General features: G+C 45.2%; 1 protein-coding gene across 1 annotated transcript; it reads right to left on the bottom strand.

The window, feature by feature from the left end:
- Positions 1-4,469: 4,469 nt before the first annotated feature.
- Positions 4,470-8,690, bottom strand: CDKN1B (cyclin dependent kinase inhibitor 1B). The gene is made up of 3 exons (XM_065399272.1): positions 7,849-8,690; positions 7,125-7,255; positions 4,470-5,666 (listed from the first exon to the last, which is right to left on the bottom strand). Exons 1-2 carry the CDS (start codon positions 8,321-8,323, stop codon positions 7,134-7,136), a joined length of 597 nt encoding a protein of 198 aa, XP_065255344.1. The 5' UTR covers positions 8,324-8,690; the 3' UTR covers positions 4,470-5,666; positions 7,125-7,133.
- Between the last annotated feature and the right edge of the window lie 13,430 nt (positions 8,691-22,120).

Below are 22,120 nucleotides of genomic sequence, written 5' to 3'. Positions count from 1 at the left end.
GGAGTTGAGGGGGGGGGGTGAGAGGCTCCCAGCCATCCTCAGAAGGACCCTGCTGGTGAAACGTTATCACCATAAGACTCCCTCCTGTCCTATGTATATTGATTTTGCCGGAGGTTGCTAAACTGCTTCCCTGACACATTGTGCAACACCGCATTCGCCGAATTCTTGGCTGTTTGTTTAGCACCCCCTCGTCCTCACTCTGCCGCAGCAGTGGAAACGGGAGTGGGGGAAGGGGAGGATGATATTGCATCAGGCTGAATGGGGAGTGATCTCTGGAGTTTGAGATTCAAACCAAGCCAGATGCTTTTTTTACTTACACTTTTACACACACACCAAGCCAGCCGCTTTTTTTACACACACACTGTGTAAAGTGACAGCATGGCTGCTCCCTCCCACTACCCCACAAGGATTAGAGCAGGGAGCTGCTGGTCATCATGGCATCCCGGGAAAGACAGCGAGGCAAGGTTGCCTCTAGCCAGCTAGAGGGGAAAACGCCGCCGAACTAATAAGCAAGCAGCAGACGAATTCGAACTGCCGCGACAGGCCAATCAGGGAGTGTATGTAAATGAGCCCTGCTCTAGCCGGTGCACAGCCACGGCCTCTCGGGCGGGCTCTGGAGCCGCTCGCGGCTGCAGCCCGGCTGATCCCACGAGTCCACCTTAAATCTCCCCAATGGCCGCTCCGCCGATGGGCTGTTTCCCCCAGCACAGGCTCATTGGGCTCAGCCGACGCCAATCCAGTTTACAACAACAAGCACGGCCAGCAGGGGGAAAAAGAAAGAGAGAGAATAACCCACCTCTCCCTCCCCCCGCCGCCAAGCGTTCCCTCCTAACGCAACTACAGCGCGATCTGGATTTCAAAAGAAACACACACACACACAACTTTCCAAAGGTGCCTCCCTTGAGTCGCTCCCCAGATCAACCCGCTGATTTTAGAGGCGGGGGGAGTGGAGGAGTAACTTGAAACAACGCCATGATTGTTGCAACAACACTTTTCGAGCTGGGGGGCAGGAGGCGGGGTGAGGGGCACATATTACAATGATGCAATCCTGCCTTCGTCTTTTCTCTGTGTGCTTGTGATTTGCATTTCCCTGCCGGTGCATGGAGGGAAGGGTGTGTGGGGTTTTTTTTTGTTTTGTTTTTTTTTGCTTTGTTTTTCCAAGGGGAGGAAGGTTACTGAGAGGGGAAGATGAACTGTGAGATCACTTTTGAGTGTGTTTTATTCGTTCCCCCTACCCACACCCCCTTTGGGGGGAACATGTGAGCAAGGAGAGAGGGTGCTGCTAACCCACGGACGGCCCGAAGCATTGCAGATCGGTGCTGAGTTGTTTTTGGAAGACGGTGGGTTTCTTTTTAGAGAGGTCTGAGAGACTCTCCACTCCAAGATTTTGGAGCTTTTTTTTTTAATTTGATTTTTGAAGCTAGGGTATGGTGACGGGTCCCAGGTGAAAATGATCGCTCGATAAGGATTCCTTGTAGAGGGCCCCCTCCTGCAACGCAAAGCTCTAAACACCGCCTGCCTTTTTTGCAGTGCGATATAAAACATTTTTTTTTAAATCCTGCACGCCCATCTCGCAAAGTAATCCTGCATCCCGGTACACCCCGCTCTGCACCCCTGGAAAGGTGCCATCCTCACCCCTTTCCTTGCTTAGGACCGGGCAATTACTCTACTGGGTCGGTGTATCCGGGCTACGGATCCTACGCTATGTACCCCCAAACAGATCCCCACGTGAGCCTGACCAGCTCTGCTCCCCTCCCTTCCCACTCGCTTTAAGCTTTTTTTAGGCGGGCCGAGGTTTCGCTCGCGCTATCCCTTGGGTTAGGCTGAGACAGGGAGGAGCCGCTGCCTGTTTATTTCCCATCCATGACCACTTTTGTTCATGGCAAACTCCCTGTTGGTGCTCTTCACCTTAGGGCTTTTCTTATCAACTCGGCGTGCCGAGACCTTATGAACCCCTAAAAATTTGGAGGCGAAAGCAGGTTAGGCCATCAGGCGGCTGGATGCCATCCATAGGCTTGCGGGGAAGAGGGATTTGAAACCGATCCCTAGCCGTCAGACGAGGAAAAGCACGGTGGAAACAAACACTGGCCACTCCCTTTCCCCAGACCTGGGACAGTCGCAGTCCTCGGGTGGCATCTGCCTTGTATCAAGTACATACATAGCCGGGGAGTGCGTGCCCTGATTCAGAAGTCGGGGTTTCTTTCAGGCTGGTCGTTCAGCGTTCCGAGTTGCTGTCCTTGGGGAGAAACGGTTCGGTTTTCCTCTCCTGCCTTTAATTACAGGGATAGTGCACACCCTGTGCGCCTAGAGTGTATTTTAAGCGCAGCTAAGGCAGCAAGCGAGGGAAAACCCAGGCATGGTGGAAATAAATAACAGGACATTGCTTAATAGGGGATTTCAGCAAGTGAATTAGACTCTTTAAGTAGGTGCTTCTGCCCCGCTAGAAATTTCACTCGCTGAGATTTAGGGCTTTTTTGTCGCACATATACGATTTTCAGGGGGCATGGAATGGATGTATGCTCAGCTAGATGTTCGAAAAAATGGTTGTGCTAACACTCAATAGCTGATCAACTTGAACAGGCCCAGGCATGCAGCCGTGGCAAATATAGTGTGAACAATAAAACTTTACAGTGCTATAGGGATTTCCCTGTAAGGAGCTGGCAATGCTTACATAGTGCCTCTCCCCCAGCGCTGAGAGGAAGGTAGAGAAACTGAGGCACAGACTCCCTCAAGATATCTGGGAAAGCTCAGAAAAAACAACCCCCTGAAGAGATGTGAGGTTTTGCTAACTAGTCCTGATTCCATCCCTGGCAATGTAAAGTTTGAAAGAGCACTTGTGAAAGAACAACTGATGAAATATTTCTAATTACCTTTATTTTTAAATGGTCTTAGATCCACTTATAAAAACCTCAATTTACCTTCCCCTTTACAGTAGATGATTTGCATGCAAGTTGTCTTGTTTAATGCTTTTTTCCTGTGGTGATGCAACCTCTTTGGTTTTGTGTCAAAAAGGTTAATAGGAGATAGCAACCTTACCTGCATTTTACCTGTTGACATAGGTTTGTGCCCCTTTCCCCAGGGAACTGGCTCTCCATAGGAGTTTGTAATGAAGCAGCTTAAAATCAGATGAAAAACATTATCCCTATATGAAACCATTTCTGTTTAGGTCCTAATTCGCCCTATACTGCACATGATTCTATATTAGAGAGAGTAGCGTTAGTAGTGTGACATAGTGAGGGTGCTTTGGACAGAGGTGGCATTACTACTCGAGACCCTGATGCCATGAACAACCCCCACCATTATGCACATGCTTAACTTTAAGCAGGAAAGTAGGTCCAATGGTTTCAGTGGGACTACTCAGGTGAGTAATGTTGAGCACTTTTATAAGTGTGTGCAAGATCAGGGCCATAGCCATAGATCATAGAATATTTTCTAGGGTTAACTCTCTGTATGGAACAAAAACCGATGTGTTTGCTCTACAAACATGGAGATAATTTAGAAGCACAAACATACTAAAAGCAAACCCAATTGCGTACTTACTAGTCAATGTAATTATTAGGGTTTTTTTATATGTGCAGAATCCTATGATTTTGTTGATTTACTTATTTTGTGTGGACAAGGGAAATGGACATATTTGGTAAGATGCTGTTAATATAAGAGTGTTTTCAGACACAGACTTGAAAATTCTTTAAAATGGGGGTAGGGGAGTAGCGCTGACAGATTCCAGGCATAGATTGTTGAGGGATTTAAGGCCCAGATCCTCAAATGTATTTAGGTTCCTTACCTTTATTGATTTCAGTGGAAGTTAGGAGCCTAAATACCTTTACGGATTTGGGCCTTAACAGCAGCTTAGGTCTGATGTACAGTTGGCCAAATAACAGGAGTACTCGTGGCACCTTAGAGACTAACAAATTTATTAGAGCATAAGCTTTCGTGGGCTACAACCCACTTCTTCGGATGCATATCCGAAGAAGTGGGTTGTAGCCCACGAAAGCTTATGCTCTAATAAATTTGTTAGTCTCTAAGGTGCCACAAGTACTCCTGTTATTTTTGCGGATACAGACTAACACGGCTGCTACTCTGAAAGTTGGCCAAATCTTGTGCCATCTGATGGCAAGATATGGTCCAGTATTTGAGTATGTTATGACCAGATGTTATTTGGATTAAGATTTCAAAGGTATAGTTTTTTAAACAAAATGGTGTGACTCAAGAAGTTAACTTCCTCCATTGAATCAAGAGGCTGAGGGCCTTTGCTCCCAGTTAATCTGAGATAATGCCTATTACTGGTAGAAGTAACAGTAAGTTATGACACATGGCCTGAGGAATGTATATATTTATAATGCTGTAACTTTATTCCTTACTTTTCCCTGTACTTTAGGCACACAGAGGGAAACCTGCTGTACTACTTGAAGTAATCTACTTCCTCTTGGGCCAGGTACAGAATGAATTTGAAACACACAGCAGAGAACTCATTTCATATATATGGCAGTTTTCTTTATTGATTGCTTGATGTGAAACAATATCAATTGGCAATTTTTTCTCACGCATTACAAAAACAATATTAAACTTGGCTCAGTCTGCAATCCTTAGCACAGCCATATTAATTAACAGAAAAAGAAAGAAAAAAAAAACAGAAACAAACAAACAAAAAAAAACCCCTAAAAGTCTACCAAATAGAGCATTTACAAATGCACAAAACATGCCACTTTGGCTTTATGGGGAAAAAATATCTTCTAGATTAAAAAAATCTTTTAACATAAATAAGTTAGTATAATTTCTCAGTGTCTTTACAGAGTTATGTACACAGGTACACTTCAAACTTTTATGTTTTTATTTTTACATACAGATACACAGGCAGTGTAGAAATACTGTTTAAAGATGTAGTGTCCCTTTTCACTCACTCATGAACATCAGTAATCAACAATATTCTGTTTTGAAATATGAACTCTCCAAATTCATTTGAAAATATCCAGGTAATGTTATGGGTAATAGTTAGAATCAATGGAACTACTCTAAAATTCTTTAGGTTTATCCTAAGAGATTTAAGAAGTTGCAGGACATAAAAATCCTTTTGCTGCTACATAACGGAAACAGAGCTCCCACCTCGTAAGCTTAATGTAATAAGTAGAAATTCACAAGCAGTCTGTAACGGTCTGCTGTAGCCAGTGTTAGCATTATGGTGTATTTAAAAAAAAAAAAGACATTGTAGACCCCACTTAAAGAGACAATACATCTTTAAAAAATTTTTTTAAAGAAAACCTCTACACTGCTTCTCTTCATAAATTTCCCTGCTTGCTAGATTGTGAAAGCAAGTTTCAATTGGTCACCCTTTTCCATCCCCTCCCTCTCCCCCCCCAAAAAAAGTTTATGTGCTACATAAGGTAAAAACTATATACACAGGTAGTACAATGAAGCAAATAAGGAAAAACCTAATTGCACAATGCTACATCCAATGCTTTTAGAGGCAGGTCTTTTAAGAGTGCCTAAAATTTTAGTGTTATTGTTTATTTTTTTGTTTTTTTCAGTGCTTGTACAGGATCTCCATCCCATGGAGAATCAACGATATGTATTTTAATTTTTATATATATATATAAAAAACTTTACATCTTCCTCCCTTCATCAACCACCGAGGCATCCGATGAACAAGGAAATGCACATTCTTAACTCTGTGATGAAAATAAAAAAGGAAGGTATTAGAAGTGCCAAAAGAAATGCAATTGCTTTGCTCTACTAGAGATCATGAGACACAAGTCACTATTTAAAAACTAAATTGATCACTTGCATTCTTTGCCCTAATTGTTGGGGATGGAGCGATTGTAAATTGGGTGTGTTGCCAACAAAACTTTTGACCAGTAATCAGTAGTATATGGGCAGAAGAGGGACATATTCCTTTAAAAACAAGGGAAACTCACCACCACCCTTATGGAGGGCTGCTGATCCACACATAGGTTTTTTAAATCCAGCAGGCTTACACAGAGTTGAGACCAAGTGAACATGTTTCCAGAGCTCCCCATATTTCACTTTTTTAAAGTAGTATAAATGCTGTGTTATTAAGCTGTTTTGCAACAAGTCTCTTGGCTGACCCAGAGTCACATATTTAAGATTAATGCAAGATTCGTTTGCAACTGATCTTCTAACTTTCTAAACTCAAACGTATTTTGGGTTGCAATAATAAAAAAATAAACAGCCCGGGGAACCCTCCTCTACTCCACTCCTTCTATTTTTTGTCTGCCGACACCATTAGTTTCCCCTTCAAACACCCAAATAAACAGACAGTAGTAGTGCAATTTGCATACACATGCATGCTGACGTGTTCATGGATTGTTTACCCCAGCAGAGCTAATTTGTTTTAACTTCTGCTTTACAGCTTAATCTGTTCTGCACAATCGCAAATCATGTTTGGAAATCCTTTCCTTTAATCCCTACTACTTTGAAACCATCGGTAAATGTACGACCCCCCAGCCCTTACATTTAAAAAAACCCCTCTCATTAACGCAGGGTGCTGATTGTACATTCCGATGTGTGTGATCGTACAAAAATAAATATAACAAAAAGAATAGTTCTGATATAAATAAAATGCTCAGCTTCTTGATTTACAGTCCTTATTTACTTATATGTCTCACGATGAAAGTTTGCTGGTATGTGCAAAGACAATGGGAAAAGCCATTAATACTCATCTGAAAGTTTAAAACAGTTTAGAAAGAACGTATTTGAAACTCATTCGTTCTACCAGCATGGTACCGATACAATTGGTAAGAGGATCCTCCTTACTTAAGTGACCCAAATCTTAAACCAGAAGGAAGGTATTGTTTATTAATGGCACAGTAAAAACTCGCTCATTTACACTCCCTCTCCCCTACCCCCCAAAGTTTAGCATAGTCTTCCTAAAGCATATTAACAAAATGTATTTAATCTGTAGACTTCTATTTTAAAGCCTTTTTGAAATTCTGTTTTTCAGGCGTATTAAAAAAAGACCAAGTCTACAAAGTTTATCAGAGAAACTAATATCATAGATACTGGAATGGCCTCAGAGTGGACCTTTCCATAGTCCTTCAATGCTTTACTCAGTTACACTGGTTTAAAAAAACAAAACAAAAAACTCCACCATTGTAATGGGAACCCACCTAAACAATTTACGTTTGACGTCTTCTTGGGCTGGATTTCTTGGGTGTTTGCTCCACTGAGCTGGCACTGGGGGATTCTTCTGAAACCTCTTCTTCTGTTGTGTTGGCTCTTTTAGGCTGAGGAGAAGAATCTAGGAGGGGAACATTGAAAGAAACAAAAAGAAGAGTGAAAACTTAACATTAAATACGTTTGCTGCCAGATGTTTGCGCTGCATGGGGGAACGAGGGACTGGAGGACCCTGAATATTTATGACCCTCAGGGTCAACTATCGAAAGAGATGGGGAGGAGGGTTGTTTTTTTGCTTAAATAAAGATACATGTTTCTTGTTTTGTCCAAAATATCCTTCTACACTTTGCTTCATATGTGTTATGAAACTTGTACTATTTAAAAAAGTCAAAAGGATGCAGAGTTCACATAGCGATTACTACAGTCGCGGGGAGAGGAAGGAGGTGCTGGTTTGTAAGGGCATTTGATTGCAAATGATCCATGGGCTCCAGAAGCCAATTTAACTCAAGATTCCCGAGAGTACAGACAGTCCTGGGTTTTTAAGCTAAGAGGAAGGGTAAATCTTAAAACGCTGTCTGCCAGTAAACCAGTAGAACAGTTTACTGTATGCAAGATATGAGCGTGATGTATATGCGAAGGAGGTATACAGCTCTAACTAACACTGACAAGGATACAGTACAGAAAGCAAAAAGCTTTTGTTTTCTAAGAGTACGTTACCATCCGTCGCTGGTCGTTTTCTTTGCCCACTGCACTGGTCTGCTAAGTCCGTTTGATTTTCAGATACATCAGTTTTTTGATCTACAAAGTGAGTGTCCTCTGAGATTCCCTGAGAACCGACTACAATCACCGTTGGGCAGTTTCCATTTACATCCAAACTCTCATGGGTGGCAGATTTGCAAGCGACTTTGGGGGGCCACGGGGGTCTGAAGTAGAAGTCGGGCGAGCTCCCTTTCTCCACGGCTTGCCACTCGAACCTGCCAGGCAGGGGCTTGTGATTCTGGAAATCAAAATTCCACTTCCTTTGACATGCCTCTTCCATGTCCTTGCGGTGCTTCTTTAAGTCCCTGTTTAACTCTTCGTGATTCACGGGCCCAAAGAGGTTCCTGCAAGCTGAAGGCTTGGGATACTCCGACTGCCGGGCTTCCATCCGCTCCAGGGTCGGGCTCCCATTCGAAATACGTACGTTTGACATTTCCCCCCACCCTCTTTCTTCTGGCGGCGGTGGTTGTTTTTCTCTTTCGCTACGTGAAAATATTTTCTTCCTTGCCTCTTCTTTTTTTTTTAAACTCGATCTCGGCTCCACGAGAAGAGACAACAACAAACACTTGCATAAGACACAGGCCGGGGGGAGAGAACCCCTGATATTCACCAGAAAGCCTGGGGCAGATCAAGTGGACACTGGGGAGAGCGGAGGATGGGGAAAAGCCAAGCCCCCTTTTGCAAGCCCAGTTCCAGGCTGATGCGAAGCCCGCGGCTCCCCCGATCCAAAGTGCGCTCGCAAACCTCGCCGATGTCAAAGCTGCCGTGTAGTTAAAAAAAAAAAAAAAAAAAAAAAAAAAAAGACGACGGAAAAAACAAGAAAAGACGAGCCCTTTTCTCGGTTGCCCAATATGGCGATTGAAGGGAGGCTGACGAAGAAGAAAATGATTGACATTACAAGTCTATTTAAACAGCGGAGGCGATCCATTGGTTAATGCTCAGGGCGCCGCCCCATCTGTGCGCCTCACCTCTTCCAAACAGCCAGCTCTAAAGGTGGCCCGGCCTCATTTGCCACCTCTCGGTCTCAATACGCTTTAATCGTAATCATTTTTTAAAAGGGGGGGGAGATGGAGAAAAACCGTTTTGCCATTTTTCTACATTTGTCTATTGTTAGAAGCGTCCCTGCAAAGCTCCCATCTGCCCCGCAGCGAGCTGGGCTGGCGGAGGCTAAGCGCGGAGCGGCTTTGCAGCGGGGCCGGGAGCGAGCAATGGTGGGGAGGCTAGTTACATTTTGACTTCGTTCTTGCAACAAGCGCTTCGCATCCACCCGCGCCAAGTGTTTCGCCCTGGAGACGGGAAGGTCAGGAGTTCACGGCAAGGCGCTGGGGCTGGAAGGGGATCTTGGATTTGAACACACGCGGGGCCGGGAGAGGGAAGCGGGATCCCTCGATACAACAGCACCCCTTGCCCGCCAGATGAGGAGGGAGGTAGGGAGGTGTAAGCAAGGAGGGAGCCAGCAGGGACACCTCCTCCTAACAAGAGAGAAAGAAGTAGGCGAAGCGGCGGCTCCCGCATTCTTCGTGGAGGTTAGGATCGCCGTCAGTTAAGTTAGCCTAGTTTCTGTAATGTGCTTGGGGTAATGGGTTAGATGCTCCAGGAATCACACCCACCTCCTCAGTCAGCTACAGCAGGTTCGGAGCAGATAACGGCTGGTACTGCGTACCTTTAACACTTTCTGTTCCCTGCCCGTCCCGGATCATAGCCCGTGCCGTCTCCTTCATGTGAAAGGGAGGTCCCATTGACAGGGGTAGAGGGTTCTGCTAGGGCTCCAGTCCACATCTGATCCTCCGAGATTAAGAGCGCCCTGGGGGACGCTACCACCAGCCCTTGCTGAAGGATTTACTCCTTTACCTTTGTAATGGGAACAGAAAGATCCTAGTCTTTGGGGCTGACGGTCACTCTGTGTTCCCCTCTATCCTGCACAACACGATATAATTTCACTTTAATTCGATTTGTATTTCTATGTGCCACCAGATTTGCTGCTTTGGACAAACTAATTTAAGCAGAGACCCCATACAACAGAGTTTAACTGGAGGAGGGGGAGGGAGAGGATTCAACTGACCTTGAAGCAACTGGGTTTGTTTTACTCTCTCTCTCTCTCTCTCTCTCTCTCACATTCACACACACACAGAGTTAGTTTTTAATGGGCTGCTTAAGCTTTCAGTATGAACATTCCTTAAAGCAATGATGTAATAAAAATAGTCATTTCACAACACCAGGAGTAAGGCTGGGGGAAGGAAGAGGAAAAATAAATATGGAAAATCCAGTTTTCCCCTTTTGCCCCATTCAATCACAATGATCATTCCCATTTCATGTGACTTACCCAAGGCCTTAGAAGGCATTAGTTTCAGAGCAGGGAGTTTTTAATATTAGGCTTGGTCTGCACTACACAGTTAGGTCGATGTAAGCTGCCTTGCATTGACCTAACTGTGGAAGTGTCTTCTCTTAAATTTGGCTCCTGCCAACATAAGTATCTCTCTACACTGATTTAGGCCATGTCTACACTTACAAGATTACAGTGGCACAGCTGTACCAATAGAGCTGTGCCGCTGTAAGATTGCTTGTGTAGCCATGTTATGGCGACAGGAAAGAGTTCTCCTGTTGCCATAATAAAACCAGCTCAACGAGCGGCAGTAGCTATGTTGGCGGGAAAGCATCTCCCACCGACATAGTGCTGTGCACAAAAGCGCTTTTTCTGGCAACACTTATGTCAATCGGGGATGTTTTTTTCACCCCTTGAGCAAGAAAAGTTTTGTCAACATAAGTGCTAGTGTAGACATGGCCTAAATAACACCACCTCTCCAAGCGGATAGAGTCAGTTGATGTAATTAGGTCAACGCAGCACCTACATCGACTGTTTCTGGCCTTCAGGAGCTGTCCCACAATGCCAACACTGACACTACAATTGATACAAGTACTCCTGGTGAGGACATGCACTGCCAACACAAGGAGCCAAGTGTGCATGCACACACACAAGTGATTTAATACTACGGTGGCTGTATGCTGACATCAGTTAAATGGACATAATTTTGTAGTGTAGACATGGCCTTAGTTTTCTATCCTGTGCTTGGACCATTATGTCTGATGGGTCTTAATATTGCCAGCCCCAATCATTCAACAAATCATAAATCAGGCCAAAAACCAAAAGACAAAAAACCTACACCATGAGATTATCTTAAAAATCATGAGATTTCAATGAAATAATAAAATTGTCTACCTTTTTATTTGCCTTCTGTTTTGGTTTTGGTTTGGTTTTAGCCCTTAGTTTTCATTTTCCAACTTCTCTCTGCTACCACAAGTCTAAAAACTTACTTTTAAAATTAAAATAAAATTAAAATAAAGCCAACATTCTCATGACTTCAGGAGCTTGCCTGGATAAATTATACATGAATGGTTATCAGTTGTATGTCCAGCTAGGAACTCAGCATCAGATCTAGCACCTGGTCTATGCTAGAAAGCACTAGTTTGACTACTTCAGGGGCTTGCATCAGATTAAGGGTATGTCTACACTACAGGATTAATTCGAATTTATATAATTCGAATTTAGGAAACCGATTTTATAAATTCGAATGTATTCGGCCACACTAGGCACCATTAATTCGGTGGTGTGCGTCCAAGCTACCATAGTAGCATCGATTTCCAGAGCGTTGCATTGTGGGTAGCTTTTACATAGCTATCCCATAGTTCCCGCAGTCTCCACCCCCCTTGGAATTCTGGGTTGAGACCCCAGTGCATGATGGGGCAAAAAACATTGTCGCAGGTAGTTCTGGGTACAGCCTCCCCCTCCCTCCCTGAAAGCAACGGCAGACAACCATTTCGCGCCTTTTTTCCTGAGTGAACTCTGCAGACTCCATTCTGCATCAAGCATGGATCCCGTTGTGCTCCAGAACGCAGTCTTGAACATTATAAACACCTCGCGCTTTCTCGTGGAGTTTATGCTTACACAGGACCAGAAACAAGAGGCGAGGAGGAGGAGGAGGCGGCGATTGCAGCGCAGCGACCAGCGTGATGAGGACATGGACACGGACACAGAATTCTCTGAGACCGCGGGCCCCGGTGCTTTGGAGATTATGATGTTAATGGGCCAGGTTATAGGCTTTGAACGCCGATTCTGGGCCCGGGAAACAAGCACAGACTGGTGGGACCGCATAGTGTTGCAGGTGTGGGACGATTCCCAGTGGCTGAGAAACTTTCGCATGCGTAAGGGCACTTTCATGGAACTTTGTGACTTGCTTTCCCCTGCCCTGAAGCGCCAGAATACCAAGATGAGAGCAGCCCTCACAGTTGAGAAGCGAGTGGCGATAGCCCTGTGGAAGCTTGCAACGCCAGACAGCTACCGGTCAGTCGGGAATCAATTTGGAGTGGGCAAATCTACTGTGGGGGCTGCTGTGATGCAAGTAGCCAAAGCAATCACGGAGGTGCTGCTACGAAAGGTAGTGACTCTGGGAAATGTGCAGGTCATAGTGGATGGCTTTGCTGCAATGGGATTCCCTAACTGTGGTGGGGCAATAGATGGAACCCATATTCCTATCTTGGCACCGGAGCACCAGGGTACCCAGTACATAAACCGCAAGGGGTACTTCTCAATGGTGCTGCAAGCACTTGTGGATCACAAGGGACGTTTCACCAACATCCATGTGGGCTGGCCGGGAAGGGTTCATGACGCTCGCGTCTTCAGGAACACCAATCTGTTTAAACGGCTGCAGCAAGGGACTTACTTTCCGGACCAGAAAATAACCGTGGGGGATGTTGAAATGCCAATTGTTATTCTTGGGGACCCAGCCTACCCCTTAATGCCATGGCTCATGAAGCCATACACAGGCAGCCTGGACAGGAGTCAGGAGTTGTTCAACTACAGGCTGAGCAAGTGCAGAATGGTGGTAGAATGTGCATTTGGCCGTTTAAAAGGTCGCTGGCGATCCTTATTGACTCGCTCAGACCTCAGCCAAACCAATATCCCCATTGTTATTACTGCTTGCTGTGTGCTTCACAATCTCTGTGAGAGCAAGGGGGAGACCTTTATGGCAGGGTGGGAGGCTGAGGCAAATCGCCTGGCTGCTGATTACTCGCAGCCAGACACCAGGGCGATTAGAAGAGCACACGATGAAGCGCTGCGCATTAGGGAAGCTTTGAAAACCAGTTTCATGACTGGCCAGGCTACAGTGTGAAATTTATGTTTGTTTATCCTTCCTGAAAACCCACCCCCTTTATTGACTCATTCTCTGTAAGGAACCCACCCTCCCCCTTCCCCCAGCTTGCTTTCAAAGGAAATAAAGTCACCATTGTTTAAAAATCATTTATTCTTTATGAATTGATTATAAAAAGAGGGAGAGAACCTGAGTGGGGTTTGGGAGGAGGATCAGCGGGAAGGAAAAGCCCAGTAAAAAAAGGTTAAGAAAATGGCAGCCTTTTGCTTGGGCTGTCCACTGGGGTGGAATGGGAGGGTGTACGGAGCCTCCCCCCCCCCCGTGTTCTTACACATCTGGGTGTGGAGGCTATGGAAAATGGTGAGGAGGTAGGGGGGTTATACAGGGGCTGTAGCGGCACAGAACCTGAGTGGGGTTTGGGAGGAGGATCTGCGGGAAGGAAAAGCCCAGTAAAAAAAGGTTAAAAAAATGGCAGCCTTTTGCTTGGGCTGTCCACTGGGGTGGAATGGGAGGGTGTACGGAGCCTCCCCCCCCGTGTTCTTACACGTCTGGGTGTGGAGGCTATGGAACATGGTGAGGAGGTAGGGGGGTTATACAGGGGCTGTAGCGGCACTCGGTTCTCCAGCAGCCGTTCCTGAAGCTCCACCAGACGCCGGAGCATGTCTGTTTGCTCACGCAGCAGCCCCAGCGTTGCTTCCCGACTCCTCTGATCTTCCTGCCGCCACCTCTCATCTCGAGCGTCTCTCCTCTCCTCACGTTGGTCCCTCCTGTCCTCACGTTGGTCCCTCATGTCCTCACGTTGGTCCCTCCTGTCCTCACGGTCACTGGCTTCTTTCCTATACTTGCAAACCGTCTCCTTCCACTCATTCAGATGAGCTCTTTCATTCCTGGTGGATTGCATGATTTCGGAAAACATCTCTTCTCTCGTTTTTTTTTTACGACGCCTTATCTGGGATAGCCTTCGGGAAGGAGGAGGGAGGCTTGAAACATTTGCACCTGCTGGAGGGAGTGAAAAAAGGAGAGAATTTTTTTAAAAGATACATTTTTCAGAACAATGCTTATACTCTTTCACGGTGTATACTATTCACATTACATAGCACATGTGATTTCTGTGCAAGGTCGCATTTTGCCTCTTAATATTGAGTGCCTGTGGCTTTGCTGCTAGAGATCACAGACGCAGGTCGGGGAAACAGAATTCACCTTGCATGCTGCCATGGTAAGCCACTGTCTTTAGGCTTCTGCGCCCTGCTTTCCCACATACCAAGCAAAGCCCGTTGTGCTGCAGTTTTCCTGTTAGCTTGTTTTCTGCTGCTGAAGGTTAACACCCCCCCCCCATCCAATTCTCTGGGATGAGTGCTTTATCCCTCCCCCCACCGCCTGGCTGGTATCAGGGAAGATCCCTGCTAGCAAAACGCGAAAAGCTCTGGGCCAATCCTCCCCCCCCCCTTGCACTTGGCTAAATGCAGGGAAGGATTTCTTTTCAGCCACAGGCAAACAGCCCAGTAGGAACGGCCACCTCAGTCCCCTTAATTAAATTCCCTTATTTCAACCAGGTTACCCTAAGCGATATCACTCTCCTGAGGATTACACAGCAAGATAAAGAACGGATGTTGCTTGAATGCCAGCAAACACCGGGACCATACGCTGCCAGGCTCTGTCAGGCAATGATACCAGATTACTTGCTACTAGCATGGCGTGGTCAAGTGTCCTACCATGGAGGACGGAATAAGGCTGCACTGCCCAGAAACCTTGTGGCAAGGCTTTTGGAGTACCTCCAGGAGAGCTTCATGGAGATGTCCCTGGAGGATTTCCGCTCCATCCCCAGACATGTTAACAGACTTTTCCAGTAGCTGTACTGGCTGCGAATGCATCCCAAGTGCTCAGGGCAAATTAATCATTAAAAATGCTTGCTTTTAAACCATGTTTTATATTTTAAAAGGTAAACTCACCTGAGGTCCCTTCCATGGGGTCATGGTCTTGGGTGCTGGCTTGGGAGGCTTGGGAGGGTACTTCAGTCAGGGTGAGAAACAGTTCCTGGCTGTTGGGGAGAACGGAGAGCTGGGTGCTCTCTGCCAGCTCGTCCTCCTCCTCCTCCTCCTCTTCCCCTTCCGCGGAATCATCAGGTGTCCCTGATGAGATTATCCCCAGCTCGGAATCCACAGTCAGAGGTGGGGTAGTGGTGGCGGCCCCCCCTAGAAATGCATTTAGCTCAGCGTAGAAGCGGCATGTCCGCGGCTCTGACCCGGAGCGACCGTTTGCCTCCTTTGCTTTTTGATAGGCTTGTCTGAGCTCCTTGACTTTCACGCGGCACTGATCTGTGTCCCTATTGTGGCCTCTCTCCATCATGCCCTTGGAAATTTTTTCATAAGTTTTGGCATTTCGTCTTTTCGAACGCAGTTCAGCTAGCACTGAATCCTCTCCCCATATAGAGATCAAATCCAGTACCTCCTGTACGGTCCATGCTGGTGCTCTTTTTCGATTATCAGCCTGCATGGTTACCTGTGCTGATGAGCTCTCTGTGGTCACCTGTGCTCTCCACGCTGTGCAAACAGGAAATGAAATTCAAATGTTCCCGGGGCTTTTCCTGTCCACCTGGCCAGTGCATGCGAGTTCAGATTGCTGGCCAGAGCGGTCACAATGGTGCACTGTGGGATAGCTCCTGGAGGCCAATAACATCGAATTGCGGCCACACTAACGCTAATTCGAATTGACAAATTCGATTTTGGCGCTACTCCGCTCGTCGGGGTGGAGTACAGAAATCGAATTAAAGGGCCCTTTAATTCGAATTAAATGGCTTCGTTGTGTGGACGGTTCCAGAGTTAATTCGAATTAAAGCCACTAAATCCGAATTAAAGGTGTAGTGTAGACCAGGCCTAACTGTTTATTTAGCTAAACTTGGTTCACTTTTCTAGTACAGAGAAGGCCTAAATGAGCCACACACCTCTCTCAGCCAGAGACCCAATGGACTGCCAAAAAAGCAAGTGTGAGCTTGGGCATTTAAGAGAGACCCTAGAGCAGGGGCCGGCAAACTTTTTGGCCTGAGGACCACATCGGGTTTCCGAAATTGTATGGAGGGCCGGTTAGGGGAGGCTGTGCCTCCCCAAACAGTGAGGCTTGGCCTGGCCCCCACCCCCTATCCGACCCGTCTTGCTTCTCACCCCCTGACGGGCCCCTGGGACTCCTGTCCCATCCAACCCTCCTCCCCCGTTCCCTTTCCCCTGACTGCCCCCCGCCACCCTATCCAACCCATCCTCTCACTCCTGACTGCCCTCCTGGGATTCCTGCCCCATCCAAGCACCCCTTCTCCCTGTCCCCTGATCGCCCCCAGAACCCCTGCCTGACTGTCCCTTGCCGCCCCATCCAACCCCCTGCCACCCCATCCAATCCCCCCCTCCTTCCTGACTGCCCCCTGGGGACCCCTGCCCCCATTCAAGCCCCCTGTTCCCTGCCCTCTGACTGCCCTGACCCCTATCCACACCCTGACCACCACCCAGAACTCCCCTGCCCTCTATCCAACTCCTCCACTCCCTCCCCCCTTACCACGCTGCCTGGAGCGCCGGTGGCTGACGGCACTACAGCCGCGCCGCCCAGAGCACCAGGACAGGCAGCCGCGCTGCCCAGCTGGAGCCAGCCACGCCACCGTGCAGCACAGAGCACCGGGTCAGGCAGCGGCTCTGCAGCCCCGCCACCCAGAGGATTGTGGCGGGGCAAGCTGAGGCTGCGGGGGAGGGGGAACATCAGGGGAGGGGCTGGGGGCAGGAGCTCAGGGGCCTGGCAGGAGTGGCCCACGGGCCATAGTTTGCCCACCTCTGCCCTAGAGTAAACTATCCTAAAAGACTGTGTTGCACTTGCAACACTGGAGGCTGTAACGCTGCAGTCATTTATATCGGTGCAAAGTAGGGATAAAATGCCACCCTTCTGATTGGAAGTATTTTACACCTGCTTTGTACTGGTATAAAGGACTGTGCTATGTGCAAAAGCAGGGCAGACTCAAGACTGTAGCCTCAGCAATGCAATCGTTTTCACATGAGAAGACATTCCAAGAGGTATGGGCTTAACACGATTTGGAGCATTCAGCAATTCTTTGGAGAAAATCTTCAAATGACCTGTAGTTATCATGGTCTTTCCTCAAGGAGCAACTCAATCCTTAGCTCACCTCCTGCTTAGCATTTTATGATCAGTGTTTGCTGCTGGAGTCAGGCTAATTAGCTAATTGACAACAGGAGAGTTTTCTTATTATTTTCCCCTTTAGAAGAAATAAACCACAACCATTCCACCTTAAATAGTTTAGGCTGTAAGTAGAAAGGCTGTGTCTGGAGCGACCTTGCTATGATCTAAAGTGTTTTGTTTACAGTCAGGCACCCCCTGATTGCTGCAGCAAATAGTGAGAGAGGCAGGCGTCTGCTATAGTAGCAGCAAAGCGTGAAAAACTACTACAGAGCCCCGAAGAAAAGATCTTCAAATATCAGAGCGCCATCCTCCCGCAGAAAGAGGGCACGGCAGGCAAAACAGAGCGAGGTTTTCAGATAAATAGTTTGAAGGAGACATGATGTACTTTTTAATCCCGTTCGACGTTCAGTTATGCATCGTGCAGGAAATGATCATAACTGAGCTGTGTGTGTGTGTGTCAGTTGTAGAAGAAACGAGTCAAAGGCTGGAAGAGAGGATTAAACGAAGAAAAACTTAGTGAAGAGAAACAGAAAGGAAAGGAATGAGAACAGTTGATCTAGAGGGCTGATCAGAGCAGTGCTATGATTTTCGTGTATCCCCCCAGCCTGTACTTGCTTCTCAGCTCTTACTTGGGCTGCAACATTAGCCAAGCCCCACAATTGTATTCTTACTTTGGGAACTGGTTATGCAAGCTTCCCATCTTCATTTTGCCCCATCCCCCTAACATTTAAGACGGCACTTGCAAAAATGACAAAGCATACTTAAGCTAGCCACTTAATATCTTGTGGTTGTGGGGTTTTTTGTTTTTGTTTTTTAAAGTTAATCTAGGAAGTGTGAGTCAGGCTGGGATAATCAAACAGCCACTCTACTGGACACTGTTGCAGTCAGAATGAAGAAAATGGTAAGAGAAGGTGATCTATTTCAATGGTTTGACTACGCTTGTTTTTGACCTATCCAAGGCTGTGAGAGCTCATTATAATTCAAACCCCATTAAAAAGCCATTTGCATGCAAAACGCTACCTTCCTGAAGGAATTTGTGGTTAAGGGGTAAGTATAATACCAGACACAAGCCCCAATAATGCACCTGAGTAGTCCCCCTGAGTTCAATGGGACTATTCAGATCCATAAAGCTACTAATATACTTAATTGTATGCAGGATTGGGGCCATAGAGAGTGCCTATGTGCTGAATGGTGAGTTGAATTGGCCTGCCATATCTAGGTTTATTAAAGGAGCCCTTATATGTGTCCATTAGGGGTAGTCTGGGACTAGCCCTTCATGGGTGCTCAAGGTCAGCTAGAGGATGCAAGAACCCTTCTCTTCCATCTCAGTGGTGGGGGGGAAAAGGCATGACTCATATTTTCATTACAATGGTGTATTACTAACACATTAAAGTCCTAGTTAGAGCTGGGCAGGAAATGGTTTTCGCATCCCACAAACATTTTCAAAGTTTTGGAAATTTTTCCCATCCCATGTTGGGATGAAAAGTCAACATTTTGAAAACTGTCCTGAACCAAAAAGTTTTTGGTTCAAGTCAATTGACACATTTCATTTTGATAATTTTGAAAGGTTTTGTTTCAGGAATGACCATTTAAAAAGGTACTATAAATAGCTTAAATTTTGGAGGAAACAAGATGTTTTCAACCAGAAAACCAAAATTTTCATTTAAAAAAAAGTCAAAATGGCACGTCTCAACAATTTTAAAACTTTTTTTTTTCAAATTTTTGTTTTAGTCAAGAAATTTGTCAAAACCAACTGTCTCCCATGAAAAGTTTGTTTTGATGAACAGGCATTTTTCTGTGAAAAAAAAACTAATGCACATGAGCTATCCTGAAGCAAAAACACAGTGAAGACCAGACACTTTCATTTTACTGTCAGGTAAACTCGCCAAAGTCAATCCCATCAGGGGATATAAGCCGTTTACCTTGGTGAGTTTACCTCTCAATAAAACTGAAGTGCCTGGTCTTCACTTTGTTTGTGCCTCAGAATAGCTCATGCACATTAGTTACTCTGAGGTAAAAAACAAAGGGTTTTTTAGCTGTGAAGACAAGCACTAAGTCAAGTGCAATGTGCTTCCAGAAATTCTAGCTTGGATAGTGCATCTCCACACACATCCCCTGAAGGAGCTAATAATATTTTACTATCTCACAGGGTATTGTGAGGACAAACTACTTCACGTTTGCAAAATGGTTTGAGGATGTAAAATGATATATAAGAGCTAAGTGCTAATAATAATGATTCATTATTATTATTACTATGAGAGTAAACAGTTTTCTAACTATGTGCCCAGTAACCTGGTGCCTTTAAGTAAGTTTCTCAATAGATAAATTATATCCAGTGGAAATGAGTTGTTCTGTTTTTCTACAAAGCCTGAAGTGAACCGTTCTGGGAAGGGGATATTATTTTCTAGCAATGTTTTCTCAAGCACAATTCTTTAGGTTCCCAAGTGATGACACATTCTAAAGCAATGCTTTTGGCCTGAGATGTACATCTGTGAAAGGGACACTGGCTCCATTTTTTAAAGCCATTCATTAAATAAAAACACCCTATGTCATATGTTATGTTTCTCTGAAATGTTTAAAGTTTTTAGTGCATGAAATCATATGGTGCCTGGATTTTTTCCAGAACACAGCACTAACCTCTAAATCAGTAACTGGACATTGCTGGAAGGGTTTGGTAGGGAGTTTTTTACGTCCGTTTTGTGTTGTGTTTTCTTTCAGTAAATGCTACATCTTTATGTATTAGGCTTTTTCATAAAAGCAGCACTCCATATATGTGATAGTTATTACTGAATCTGTCCAAAAGGCACACAAATTACTAACCTCCCCCTCCCCCCCCCCCCAAAAAAAAGACAGGGACAGTTCAGCTGGTGTAATTGTCTTAGTTCCAATAGCTATTACACCCACTGAGGACCTGCCCCCAAGTTTTTTCTTTAGCTGTAATAATTGCTTGAGGATCAAGAGGGCTAGAAACATTTTCCTTATATAAACAGGTGAATTGGTTTGGCTGCTTCCTAAACTCTTTTTAGGGGATGATTTTACTTTCTAAAGAACTTTGATTTCAAATTACAGCCCATCTCAGACATCAAAAATTACTGTGTCATGTCTGTGCTAAATGCAATGAATAGGACACTGGACTAGACTGCATTGTATTCCTGGCTTTGCTGTGTCACCTTGAGCAGGTACTTTCAACTCTTGTTGCCTGAGTCCCCTCCCATACTTTGTCTGACTTGACTATTAAGCTGTGTGGGGAACTGTGTTTGTGCAGTACCTAGCACAATGGGACCCTTGGTACTAGTGTAATAATAAATAATTAATGTAGAGCAGTGCCTCAAACTTATTATATCTTGCCTGTGTTAATACTAAACCATGTTACGGAATTGCACAGCTTCATGATACAACATCATTAGTGCACTAACATATAACAACATGATATTCCCACATGGTAAATTTTCCCATTTCACTGCAAGTTTCTGGGAATTTAGAGGAAATCTAAAAGAAGCAAATCCCTATGACCCGTATGAAAGGTATTTTTAAAAGAAGGGAAGAGAGTTTCTGCATAACCATCTGCTTCCCATTGGAATCAAGTATAATGCTTCTGGGAGCTCTGGGTTGGGCAGAAAATGTCTTTTTTGTTTGCTTGTTTTTAATAAGAAGGTGTCTCTATTAAAGGTAATCTGCAAAGGAAAAACAACTGGATTTGTATTCTCTTTCTGATGGTTTAAAATAGCCCTGCTTATTTACATCCCAAAATTTTACCTGAGGGCTCTCAGTGGGGGCAGAAAAGTGTGTGTGTGTGTGTGTGTGTGTGTGTGTGTGTGTGTGGCTTTTTGACTGTTTTTAGAGTGTTACTACTTCCTCTGTCCTAGCTGTATCCATGTAACCCGAAGCTTCTGTTCAAAGCTGTTTATCTGAAAACCTCAATTAAAAGAATTTATCACCGTATTGATCATTGGTTTGAAAACAATTTTGAATGTAATTTTCAGCCAAAGTTAGGGTTTCTAGCCTATATCAATAGTTTATGTGTACGGACGTTCTTGAAAGGTAGACACAAAACAAAAAGAAATTGATAAACAAACTGTTGGAAACCCTGGAAATCCAGAGTGAAGGTTAAACTCAAAAGAAACCCAAACCTCTGAAAGCATGGAAATCCAGTTAGGTAGCCAGACCACCTTAACTCTTCCCCCATGTGATGCCCTGAGAAACTCAGACTACTTTAGCTCAATATTGCCAACTCCAGTATTCAAAAATCATGAGTCAGCCCCCACCCCCATCATGAGATTGGCTTAAAAATCAGGAGGGATTTTTTTGTTTGTTTGTTGTTTTTTAAATAAAAAACTGGGGTGTTTTGATTTATCTTCTAAGCTGTTTTGAGCCTTTAGGGGTCATGTTTTCCATCTTCTCTCTGTAACCAGGAGGGACAGAAACTTACTTTTTATTAATGTAAGCCGAGATTCTCCTGTGATCAAGTGAGTCCAGGAGCTGGGGCTTTCACAAAAATACCAAATATCACAAGACTCATGTTAAAATCACAAGAGTTGGCAACAGGGTTATCCGTCCATAGCAAAGAGTTTATTTATCAGTTACCATGAAAACTAAGAACGTCTTAATTCTTTAGGCCTGATTTTCAAGGATACTGAACACACACAAGTCCCGTTGAAATCAGTCAGAGCTGTAGGTGCTCAGCAGTTTTGAAAATCAAGCCATGAGGTGTGCAGGATTGAGGGTCCCTTCCTAAGGTATATAGCAAGGGGGGAAATGTGGCTGGCAGGAAAGTTGGGGGATGAATCTCCCTTCCCTCCTGGCCTGCTGTTCTCTGGACTGCATGGGAGGCCGAGAGTCATGGGAACAGAAAAGCTGCTGTTGCATTGCATGGCTACTTCCCCGGGAGTCCCTCCCCCATGCACCATGATTCT

Source organism: Emys orbicularis, chromosome 1, assembly GCF_028017835.1.
Source record: "Emys orbicularis isolate rEmyOrb1 chromosome 1, rEmyOrb1.hap1, whole genome shotgun sequence".
Taxonomy (NCBI): Eukaryota; Metazoa; Chordata; order Testudines; family Emydidae; genus Emys; species Emys orbicularis.
This window is presented reverse-complemented; position numbering and strand designations above follow the sequence as displayed.